Genomic DNA, 12,720 nt, shown 5'->3' on the forward strand with positions numbered 1-12,720 from the left:
CAATGCCCGCGGCAAACATGGAAATGCATCAGATATTTCCGACAGAGCCATCAAATTATCATGTCCTTTGAAATGATGCATTCATTTGTCAAATTACCGCGTAGTTTGTAATATAGAACGAGCTTAGCTTAGACTGTGGTTCTGTTCGTATGTTTTCTGTTTTATGTATATTTGTGGATTTTTTAAGTAAACACAATTTGCTGGTCCATGATACGGAATAGAAAGCTTAATAAGCAAAAACACTCTAAATTAGTATAGTTTTGGAAGAAGTGTACATGAAAACTATGCAAGAATAATTTGAAATATTCAAAACATTTTCGGAGTTGCATCAGTATTATTAGTGAATAAAATTAGGTAAATTATTAGCTTACGTGTAGAATCAAATACAATAGTTCATGCAGATTTGCAAACATCAAACGCCAGTTTTTGATTAGTAATTATGATTATTAAAAATACTTATTATATCACATGGATAAGCAAAAATGAAATCCTTCATCATGCATTCTGTAGATACTACTAATTATCAGATAATTGTGATTAGATTAAAATAAAGCCTATGTTAAATACAAGATGTTTTTAAATTATTATCAAATTAGGAATCACTTGGGTATTGTACCGTCGTAATACGAATAATAATGAAGTATAAAAATTTATTAATAGTCTTTAGTGTAATAATAGCATCTAATGCTCAAAAGATAACGTTCGATGGATATAAAGTTTATAAAGTGATTCCGAAGACGAATGAAGAATTGGAGCTTTTGCAAAATCTGCAAAAGGACAGAATATTGGAACTGTGGGATGATCTCTACGTTACCAATCGTGATGTTAGGTTAATGGTACCCCCACAAAATGTGAAAGATTTTCTGTGTGCTGCACAAAAGGCTAAGATGGATGCTAAAGAAGTAATCAATGATATGCAAAAGTAAGTATCTATAATGTTATATCTATAGTTGTTATAGAATCATGACAAGTATTACAAGTTTTCAATCTTCGGAAATTTATTTTCTACATTATTTTTCAATGTCGTTGCAATAGTTATCATCGAAACACGTGTAATCCCTTAATTATATCTTGATAACCTTAGAACTGAAATAAGAACTGTCATAAATCAATCGTAATATTAATTAATGCTTTTGATAACTAATCAGCTGCCAAAATAGTAAAGTATACATTGTTTGAGAGGTAAAATGAGATAATTTGTACTAATTTTAGAAAAAATGGTAAATTCAATAAAGGTTCTTGCTGTAAAAAATTAAGAATACTAACTTAATCAAATCTGGTAAAACATCTGAAAAGCAGGAAAAATAAAGCAAATACTTAATACTATAATGTAAAAAAATACATAACTGTAAATACATTTTACAGAGCAATCGATAAGCAACTTGAACCAGCTGAAACCATCGCAAGAAGTAATACCTCCTTCCTGGGTTATTCCTGGGAAAGATACCACACGTTGGACCAAATCTACAAATGGTTGGACGATTTAGTCGACACCTATCCGAATATTGTTTCAAATTTTAGTATTGGAACATCTGTTGAGGGTAGAGATATTAGGGGTATTAAAATTGATTACAATCCCAATAGAAGAAGAAAGGTCATTGGCGTGTTTGAAGGTACATTGCATGCTAGAGAATGGATCTCGCCAGCTATGGTGACTTGGGTCATCAAAGAGTTTTTAACAAGTAGGGATCCAGAGGTCAGAATTATGGCCGAGAATATGGAATGGCATATGATTCCTGTAGTCAATCCTGATGGATATGTTTATACTTTCACCACTGTAAGTATGATACTGTACCATATTTAATAAAAAAATTATAAAGACATTATTACTTTGTTATAGCCCACGCCAAATTGCTAGTCCACTCAGAAGTTGCGAGCAAGTGTAGTCATACAATTTACTACGGCGACGCCATTCATTTCTATATTCAGAGCAGACTAGCAGTATTACACGGACTATAATGATGAAATTAACAACAGTTAAATTGAAATTTCTGACTTATTTTTATCTTAATTTTTAACTATATTATATAGTTAAAAATTATACATTACAAATGCATTGAAGTTTTAAGTTGCACTACCATTTCAGCATAGAATGTGGAGGAAAAACCGTAGTAGGAATAGTTTCACCTCTTGCGCTGCAAGTGGAGTAAGCGATGACATGAGTAATGGTGTTGACCTGAACAGGAACTTCGACTTCGTTTGGATGTGTAAGTATTAAAATACAAATAAGATTAAAAACAATAGTTATCTATAGTACTTAATGTTTAGTTTAAATATGGGTGAACGCAATAGTTCAATAACTTCGTAAGAAAATGTTGCGTTTCATCTTCTGAATGTAAAACTATTGTTGCCTTTCCCTTCTTTATCCCCTGTTCCTAAAAATAAAAATAGTTTTATGCACTAAATTGTATTTATACTAAGTTGGGCTCTTGGATACGTATCTATAACTAATGCTTATTATTTTTCAACAACATACAATTTTAATGTTTATCCAGCCGTAGGAGCATCAAGCAACCCATGCACCAACACTTACGCTGGTCCCAGGCCGTTCTCGGAACCAGAAGCCTGGGCTGTCGCGAACTACATCAGGAGATTGCAGAGCAGAGGGAAGATCATCTACTACCTCTCCATCCATTCATTCACTCAGCTCTTCGTCATACCTTATAGCCATGTGAACGGTACTGATGTACTACTCGCTAACAATTATGCTGATATGGTAAGTAATTTTTCTAATTCTTATCTTTACTTATAAAACTTCTCCTGATCGCTTTATAATCGCGGAGCTTAAACTATTGAAGATAGAAGTATGAAATATGGACAATAGGTTCCTTTTATTACGTACGTAGGCATTCCACTCCTAGGAGGTCATATTGGGATTGAAAGTTTCTTTTTGCCAATGTTAAAACAATCTCTATGAGTCTTAGTACTTAGTTTTTTCATTAGAAACAATAAAACGCTTATTTCCTACTACACCCTTAGAAGATGTAATAGTGGTTTAAAGTTTATTTTATTTTATGTTATGATTTTAGCATACAAGAGCACTGGCAAAAGCTAGCTGGATAAGAGATTTTAAGAGCCAGTAAAATTTAATTTCTCTTTCTGCTCACTGGGGTTTTATTTAAAGTAATCGTACATGTTATATGTTATCCGAGCAGTACTCCTCTCTCAGGATGAGGAGTTTAAGTAGACAATAATCCTCTATGCTGACCAAACGGATTGTTAGACATTGTTGTGAGGATTAAAACTTTATTAATATTATGTTTCAGTATGAGATCGCAATTAGGAGTGCGGAGAGATTAGAGAGGCGCTACGGAACCCACTATAGAGTTGGCGTATCTGCTGATATTTTATGTAAGTCTGATTGTTTTGTATTTTCCAGGATTTTTAGGTCTGCTTATAAACCAAATATATGTTGTAAACTTAAAATAATACTCATACTTTACATTAAAATAGAATACCGTACCACTATGGTAGGGTCTGATCCTGTCATTATGACAGGATCTGACACATGGAAGATTCTGGCCATTCGATCCCTGGTCAGACTAATATTTAAATGATGAATTTAAAGTTCTGTTTCGCTTTTGGATGTTATTAAACTTGTCATTGTGTGTCAATATCATCCATGACATAAGAAATTCTCGCGTGGGAGGGACTATAAGGGTAATTTTCATATTCCATTTGTTATTTGCAATTCTTAAGATTTGTATCTTTCCAGATAAAATGAGCGGCAGTAGTTTCGACTGGGTCAAATACTATGCTGATGTCCCAGTGTCGTACTTGATCGAGCTCCGAGACCTCGGGGAGTACGGCTTCCTGTTGCCCCCAGAGCAGATCATCCCCAATAACCTGGAGATCATGGACGGCTTGCTGGAGATGGACAAGACCACGAGGCTACTAGGATATTATGAGATCCAATCTGGAACAACGTCTCTAGTTTACTCTGCCTCTATGATGTTGTTAGGTGTTATTATAGCTATGTTAAGTTAATTTTGTTTTGCTATAGTATTATCAAAAAACTGTGGAATGACTTTTCTGACCATTTCCAGTTAAGTATTAAAAAAAATTAAACGAATGAACTCGGTTTTGTAACTTAACGATAATTTGGGATTCAAATTCATTCCATATGCAGTTTGAAATGAATAAGTTTTATTTAATTTGAAGACTAGATACGATTATTAAGTTAACCCTTGATTTGTAATACTTGTTATATATTATTAATGATTATGATATAATAAAGATTACTAATTAATAAAATAATAATTTTACAAAAATGTTATTTCATTGAAGTATTGATCATAATCCTATTTCATAATTCAATCTACATAGTTCATTAAATTCATTTTTTTTATATTTATTACATATTTATTAGCAGCATTTCAAGGCTAACATAAAATATTTCTACATATAGTAAGTAGCACAGAAGAAAACAGAATACACTTGTTGTCAAATAGTGACTACTTAACCATTAACATCTGTAAACAATTACGAATACATTTTTATCTGGTATGGATCAAAGATGACTTGGGACTATTGAGGACTAAAGGTAGAGTATTACCAAAAAGTTAAATGTACACTTCTATATTATGACTTCATTTAAAGCGCAGTTCTATACTACTGATCCAAAGCAGAATAGTCATAGTGTTGGCGACATAGTGTTAGCGCTGCAGGTGATTGCAAAGTAAAATTACAATTTCCATAATTTCAAAAGGATTCAGGTCACATGAATACATGTAGCGTAGCGAAAATAATACTTTAATTGTATTAAATAAATACTTATATATACGGCACGTAATATCGTTTGTAAAGTAGATAAACGAATTCTGTGTACCTAACGTATACGATTGTTTATCTTGTACCAGTGTAAGTTATAGATAAAATATTTGTGATAATGACATTAATATCTGAAATCCATTGATAATTCACGTTAATTAGATATCCATTATAAAACACATTGGTCAAACATATACAAGTTCCAGCGCTATGGGTTCGAAAATAATAGTTTTATGTCTTCTTATAGTTATATCTAGTATAACTGCAAATTATGTTAGTTACAAAAACTATAGAGTATACAAAATAGTGCCTGAAACAGATAAACATGTTCAGGTCTTGATAGATTTACAAAAACAAAAAGAGTTCTTTTTCTGGAGTGATATAATTGACTTAGGAAACAAAGTGCGGATTATGGTAGCTCCGGAGAAATTTGGTGATTTCGAAGAATATCTCACACGAGTTGGAATTAAGACTGAAGTTATCATAAGCGATGTTCAAAGGTAAGGTATATCTGTTAAACCTTCGGTTTGTTGTGATCACATGTCAATCAGGGTCAACCTCAAGGGACACAAGGTTAACATTTTATGATTATGTAATTCGTTTAAAATGTTAACTACTGTGTAATCACACTAATAGTATATCTAGGTTCTATAGTGTTTTGAATCTACGTTAAGTAATCAGAAATCTTTGTGTTACGCTAAAAAATAAACGTAATAAAAAGCTTAATTCTGTTGTAATTATTTGAGTTGAAAATTAATTACGAGTAATCTTACATTTTCAGTGTTATTGATGACCAAATGAAAAGGCCATCTCAAATAAACCGACGCATTCAAGACTACGCTTGGGACTACTACCAGACCTTAGAAGAAATATACGATTGGCTAGAAAAGACAGTTGAAGATCATTCAGATGTAGCAACTCTAGTAACCGCAGGAAGAAGTGTAGAAGGAAGGTACATAAGAGGAGTCAAAATAGATATCCAAAAGAAAGATTATCCTATAATTGGGATGATCGAAGGAGGTATCCACGCAAGAGAATGGATATCACCTGCTACTGTTACTTGGATCATAAAAGAGTTTTTGACAAGTTCGAATGAGGATGTGAGGGCTTTGGCTGAAAATATTGTCTGGCATATTTTTCCGGTTATTAATCCTGATGGTTATGCATACACATTTACAAATGTGAGTGATTATCTTTTTTCCAATCTTTGTTGATAAGTTTTACTTAAGGGACTATGTTGGAAATTTACGTTACAAATTCCTATTATTACAAGAAATACTATTAAATCTATCTTTCAAATAGCTTACATATCTTTATATATGTGGTTAATTGTGCCTTACATATATAACTGAAATGTTAGGAAAGACACGAGTCTTTTTTAACTTAGTCTTCAGGTATATTTATACATCTATCGCCTTAGGAAGTCTCCAAACCTATTTGGGATTGGAATTACAGTCATAGTTATTTACGGCCATTTCGAATATGTGTTACTTCATAATTTACATAAAATAATTAAAAATGGCAAATTTATTTTCCAGAATCGTATGTGGAGGAAAAACCGTAACCCTGCTAACTTCGCGTCCTGCAGTGGATGGAACCTGGATGATGACATGAGTAATGGCATTGATCTTAACCGAAACTTCGGTTTCCTGTGGATGAGTATGTGACAACACCCTGTTTTTATATGATCTAAAAAATTGTTGTCCCGTTTCGAACAGTAGCTATTAGCTCAGTAAAGATATTATATTGCCTAGATATAATATAGATCGTAATGTTACGACATTACTAGGCTAAGGCCTAGTAGTTGAAACTCAGTTTTCTATTCTGAGTGTCTTAGGATTAAATATCAGGCACCTCTGATTATGCAAAGTTATTTGCTTATTAAAATATTATCACGTGCTATAACGGTGAAGGAAAATATTGTGAAGAAACTTACCTGAAAGTAATTTTCCAAAAATAACGTTATTAAAGGTGTTGCACCTTTTGGACTATGGGCTATACCCCTCTCACTTTGAGGGAGACTCGTGCTCAGCAGTGAGAAAGTAATGGGTTGAAGACGATAACGACGTCTAAGTCACTGTGATTTATTTTAGCTGTGGGTGCGTCTTCAGAACCTTGCGCGGAAACCTATGCTGGACCGGTCGCATTCTCAGAACCAGAATCTATAGGCATTGCGAATTACGTCACCGGTCTTCAGAGACAGGGGAGCCTGATCTACTACTTCGCTTTCCATTCGTATTCTCAGATGGTCTTGGTTCCGTATAGCCATGTTGCAGGGGCTGATGTACTAGAAGCGTATAATTATGCGGATATGGTAAGACCAAACTTGTGAAATCTCTCGTTTAAGATTTGTTCGAAAGTTTATTGCTTAAGATAATGTTTACTCGTCGAGTCTATTTATTAAGATGCGTTCGATAATCAATTGGAACAATGTTTACTTCCTGCTTCGGAGCACTTATGAATGTTCGTTTCATTTGAGTTTCACGAAGAGTGAACGGTATTCGTTATTTAACAAGTGCATAAAACCTAATTTGTCTGAAAGCTCTTAAGAAAAAAAAAATATTTTTGTCAGTGTATCAGTATTCTAGCAAGACTTGTATCAAAGTTGAAGCAGCAAGGCTGAAGTAGAAAACGAGCAGAAACTTCACTGCTGCTAATAGACATCTATACTATTTAGTTATAGCCAAATCTGTAAAGCGGAGAAATCCTTCACACTAGAAACTAGGTGTAGAGGTACTATCCCGTTGGTACCATACTAGTTTTACCACTCCTCATTTTCATTGTAACAAAAAAGATCTATAAATATATATATATATATATATAGATCTACATATATATCTAAATACATATATATATATCTAAATATATATATATATATATATATACAGATGGCAATATTGTACTGTCCACGAAGTGTTAAGGTTTTATTTGTGTGGTTTTTATATTGAAACGTTTATTTGAACATTTTATTTATTTTCAGTATGAAATTGCTATTAAAGGAATGGACAAATTAAAAGCTAAGCATGGTACTGATTACCTTGTTGGAACGTCAAAAGATATTCTTTGTAAGTAAACAGTTATCAACTTATTCAGGGTTATTGTGAAAAAGCGTTAAAATTATGATGTGATGTGATAAGTTAAACATATTATTAATATAAACTTCATCCAAATATTCTTATAGTAGAAACAGTCTTGAACTTCGTTAAGTACTTAATAAATAATTTTAAATATATATTTTAATAACAACTGCAAAGGAAGTCATAAAATTTCCTATACCTACAGAAAACTCTATGAAACAGAATTTCTAAGCAAGCTCTTTTCTTACAGACGAAGTAAGTGGGTCCAGTTTTGACTGGGTAAAGGGCGGAGCACACGTTCCTATCGTTTACCTCTTCGAGCTGCGTGATGTTGGTGAATATGGGTTTCTTCTACCACCACACCTCATAGTGCCCAACAATGAAGAAATAGTTGCAGCGCTTGTAGAAATGGATAAAGTGACTAGATCTTTAGGATATATCCCCAGTTCAGGAAGCATTTTTAGAATAAGTGGTGTTTTAATATTTGTTGCTGCTCTATTGGCACTGCTGAAGGCTTAAAGTAAATAAATACCTCCTTTAGATTATTTATTTTTGCTTTTCGTTTTATCATACATTATTTAGCATACCATTTTCTTATACTTTTATCTGGTTTTCTTAATATATTTTATTAAAGTAATAAATTTTATCTGGTTACTTGCACCTAAACATGACATTTATCACTAATACAGTTCGTCCTTAATAATAAACTCATTTATTATTTTACACATACGATACCATAATCTTTACAACTATTGATATCGAACTAATTTGACGATAGTTAACATTTATTTCATCCTACGAAACTCAGCTATACACACGATACAGTTAAAATGGTATTGAAAGTATTTTTTGCCCTAATGGGCCTAATCGTACTAAATAACGCTATGAAAAGTTATGAGAACTATAAAGTATATAACGTAATTCCAAAAACTGATAAACAAGTTCAAATGTTAACTGATTTAAAGAAAGATGGCTATGATTTTTGGTCCGATGTAGTTACTGTTGATAATGATGTAAGAATCATGGTGTCTCCAAATAAAGATGAAGAATTTGTAAAATACGTTCAGAGCGTGGGGCTAAATGCTGATCTCAAGATTACAAATGTGCAAGAGTAAGTATATTTTAGATATTTTACAAATTTCGACTAGCAATTATTCTGAAATATGTTAAAACAATTTGGCGCATAACTTTAACACGTACATATTTAAGTCATATATAAATAAATATTATAAATGATTTACCATAATGATGACGAAATTTAAGACGTCTTTCAATTATAATCATCTAATATTATAATTAAGTAATTGTTCTTGTCTGGTAGAAACAGAGTTGTAAGTATATCATAAGAATAATGTTCCAATAGCTTAATTAGTTTATGCTTATTTTCAGAATGATTAACGCTCAAATGAAACCATGCGAGTCTTGTTCACAAAGAAGTACTAGTCTTGGTTCCTTTTGCTGGCAGAGGTATCACAATCTTGATGATATCCACACCTGGTTAGATGAACTTTCACAGCTATTTCCTGGAGTCGTGACCACTATGACAATTGGATCATCTTTGCAAGGCAGGCCACTTAAGGGCGTTATAATAGACTTCAAGGCTGGACAGAGAGGTGACAAGCCTTTAATAGGAATGATTGAAGGTGGTATACATTCTAGAGAATGGATTTCCCCAGCTACGGTTACTTGGATCATTAAAGAGTTTTTGACTAGCAGCGATCCTGATGTCAGGTTCATGGCAGAAACTTTCGTTTGGCATATTATACCAGTTGTCAATCCTGATGGCTATGTTTACTCATTCACTAACGTAAGTAGAATAATTAATAATTATGGTAACTAACCTTTTATTTTGAATACATAATATAAAATACAATTTATACAACATATAGAGGAACGATATTATCATAACCGAATAAAAAATACCTATCTCGTAATAAAAATGCCATTAAAAATCCTTATCAAAAATAAACCCCTTTGTTATTTACAACGATGTTATCTAATAACAAACAAAATATTCAGTAGTATAACTGTAAAACTAAGTCAACACAAACAATTTAATGACAAAACTCACAATACAGGACCGTATGTGGAGGAAGAATAGGAACACAGCAAACTTCGTCAGTTGCGCTGCAGGCAACGACGACTTGAGCAACGGAATCGATCTCAACAGGAACTTTAATTTCCTCTGGATGAGTGAGTTCTTCGCAATACTTGTTAGTTGTACTCTGTTATCGCGTGTTTACTCTGATGAAAAGTTACCTGCTTATAATAACTGATCTAGATAGCGTGAAAAACGCTTGAGTTGGCACGTACTTCTTTTTCAATAAAAACTAGAATTGTCATATGTATTTATATATTTTGCTATGTAACATTGGTATAAGCTGTTTATTTCTCTGTTCAAAAATGTAACTAAAACGTGTACTAGCTCTAAGGATGATTTCAGTTTAATTGACTATTAAATGTTTTATGCTGGTAAGTCCAAAACAAATAAAATAAATTTTAAACTAAGAAAGTATTAAAAACAAATGTATTGTATAAAAATTGGATATGAAATTATTCGTCAATCAAATTGAAATCTAACGAATGTTTTGATAGCATGTATCTATATGATAAAAAGTACTTGTTAGTCTTATTAGATTAGCAGTAATTAAACCAAAGCATTTTTATGATGCAGCAACGGGTGCTTCTTCCAACCCCTGCACGCAAACCTTCGCTGGACCATCACCATCATCAGAGCTAGAAGCGCAAGCGATATCCAGATACGTTCTAAATTTGAAAGAAATTGGCAACTTCATCTACTACTTCGCTTTCCACTCCTACTCCCAAATGATCTTGATTCCCTACAGCCATGCGTCTGGCTTTGATGTGCTGCAAGCTAAGAACTACGCTGACTTGGTAAGTTTCATTATCTCTAGTATTTTTTTTTTAGTTTTTTTTACTTATTTTTCTTAAACTTTTGTCATCAGCTGATTGCTGTCTAGTTTCCATAACATCAAATATTTTAAAAATTAACCCTTTGATACCTTCGTTATCTAACACGTCCATTATTAGTTATAACGATTTTTAATTTTGTAGAAAAAATAGTACCTTATTGATTATATCATCGTGTATAATCATTATTATTTAATGTAAATGAAGCTTAACGTTCAGATCTGTATTAAACTGTACACCTTCTAAATAAATTGATTGGATTTGTGATGAGAAACGTTTATCAATTAAAGTCAAATTGAGGTAATATATGTATATAATGTATTTCATATGGATATGCTTTTCTTTATTTGTAGTACGAAATAGCAATCCGTGGAGCTGAAAAGTTGACGAACAAGCATGGTACGCGCTACACCGTTGGCACGTCAGCTGAAATTTTATGTACGTAAAGTATAACAGTATTAACTTTGAGAAAGGAGATATACTATAAACATTATTAGGACAGCCTTTCGTTTGTCGCTTAATCATTGTCCAATTTATTAATATTTAAAAGCAGTATAATTAATTTAACTTCAGAAACGCTTGTGCCAATTTGTGTTTATATTCATCATCATCCTACGTCTTACAAGGCTTGTTCTTGTAATCTGAGCGTAGGATGAAAACTAGCAACTTGTTTTAAAAACTTGAGAACTGGTACAAAATCTATAATCAAGTAGTTTTAGTAGTTGTTTCAAAGTAATATCCTTTAACAAGTTTGTCCACTTTAAGTAATTTCGTAAACAGTTGCATTCAACTGAATACTGTTTTTTTTTTTTAATTTTTTTTAATTCAAAATAGGGTTTTTACTGAGCACTTTTTTTGAAAGCATAACTCTTAGTAATATAACAATGGGACTAAATGATATAGTATTTTTACATATAGCAGATACATTTTTACCACGAAACGCTGGCGTCCATTATTTATAATCAATCTTAAGAAATATTTGCATTCCAAAGTAATGATTTTACTTCTAACTCTTGATTACATTAGAACCAAATAATCTTATTAGACAGACATATAAAAACAATTTACTCGTGTTTGGTACAAAACTATCAATATTCTAATTTTAGACGAAGTAAGCGGCTCCAGCTTCGATTGGGTCAAAGGTGTGGCAGATATACCCATCGTCTACCTCTTCGAGCTGCGTGATGTTGGCGAATACGGCTTTTTGTTACCTGCAGACCAGATTATCCCCAACAACGAAGAGATCATGGAATGCCTGGTTGAGATGGAGAAGAGTACCAGAACCTTAGGGTACTATACAGGAGGCGTTGCACCTGTAAATGCTGCTGCGTCCTTGGTATTGGGAGTGATTTTGTTGGTTGGTCTTCAATAAATTTTTGATGAAGAATTCATTTTATTTTTTTATATCATCCTTCCCCCTTTAACGGTGATCTCTGTCTTTCGCCTGTCATGTGCCATGTGCCATGTCCCACCAATTTTTAATAGAAGTGTTAAAAACCTGAATTATGACAAGAGTGAAGCAAGGCTACGAGTTTCAATTGAAGTCTCATTTGCAACAATACGTCTGTGATCGATTTTGAATAGGACTTATATCCTAATAGCCTGAAAAAATATACTCCATTTTCCATCGTCACAAAATTTGTAGTGGCAGATGTTTACTAAACTACCAAATACGTGTCACGGAAGAAGAGAAGACTAAAAGTTTATTTCTTAATTAAGTTTAAAATGCTAATGTCTTCATACTTTATATCACAATACCCTAAAATCTCCATCGAAGAATAGCCATTAATTTTGAAATAGAACACGAAAATAAAAACAATAAATCAGGGGTGACAACAAGTTTGCTTGGAGAGGATGTCGCAGTAATTAACGAAGGTGATTTAGACGCAACGCGCGTACTCAGCGGTTCTCAAATTGTCATGTATATGTCTATGTGTAAGTA

The 12,720-nt window shown here is 32.8% G+C and overlaps 2 protein-coding genes across 2 annotated transcripts; both read left to right on the top strand.

Annotated features, from left to right (window-relative positions):
• The first annotated feature begins 635 nt into the window (after positions 1-635).
• Positions 636-8,366, top strand: LOC140742533 (uncharacterized). The gene is made up of 12 exons (XM_073073433.1): positions 636-922; positions 1,366-1,777; positions 2,087-2,207; positions 2,496-2,716; positions 3,267-3,351; positions 3,716-3,899; positions 5,034-5,270; positions 5,552-5,951; positions 6,309-6,429; positions 6,864-7,084; positions 7,751-7,835; positions 8,098-8,366. Exons 1-12 carry the CDS (start codon positions 636-638, stop codon positions 8,364-8,366), a joined length of 2,643 nt encoding a protein of 880 aa, XP_072929534.1.
• A 311-nt stretch (positions 8,367-8,677) lies between these two features.
• On the top strand, positions 8,678-12,150 carry LOC140742534 (zinc carboxypeptidase). The gene is made up of 6 exons (XM_073073434.1): positions 8,678-8,958; positions 9,237-9,654; positions 9,926-10,040; positions 10,522-10,742; positions 11,132-11,216; positions 11,885-12,150. The coding sequence occupies exons 1-6, from the start codon at positions 8,678-8,680 to the stop codon at positions 12,148-12,150; spliced, it is 1,386 nt and encodes a 461-aa protein (XP_072929535.1).
• The last annotated feature ends 570 nt before the right edge of the window (positions 12,151-12,720 follow it).

This window comes from Epargyreus clarus, unplaced genomic scaffold, assembly GCF_041222505.1.
Source record: "Epargyreus clarus isolate Ecla_fem2 unplaced genomic scaffold, WU_Ecla_fem_2.2 ptg000006l, whole genome shotgun sequence".
Lineage (NCBI taxonomy): Eukaryota > Metazoa > Arthropoda > Insecta > Lepidoptera > Hesperiidae > Epargyreus > Epargyreus clarus.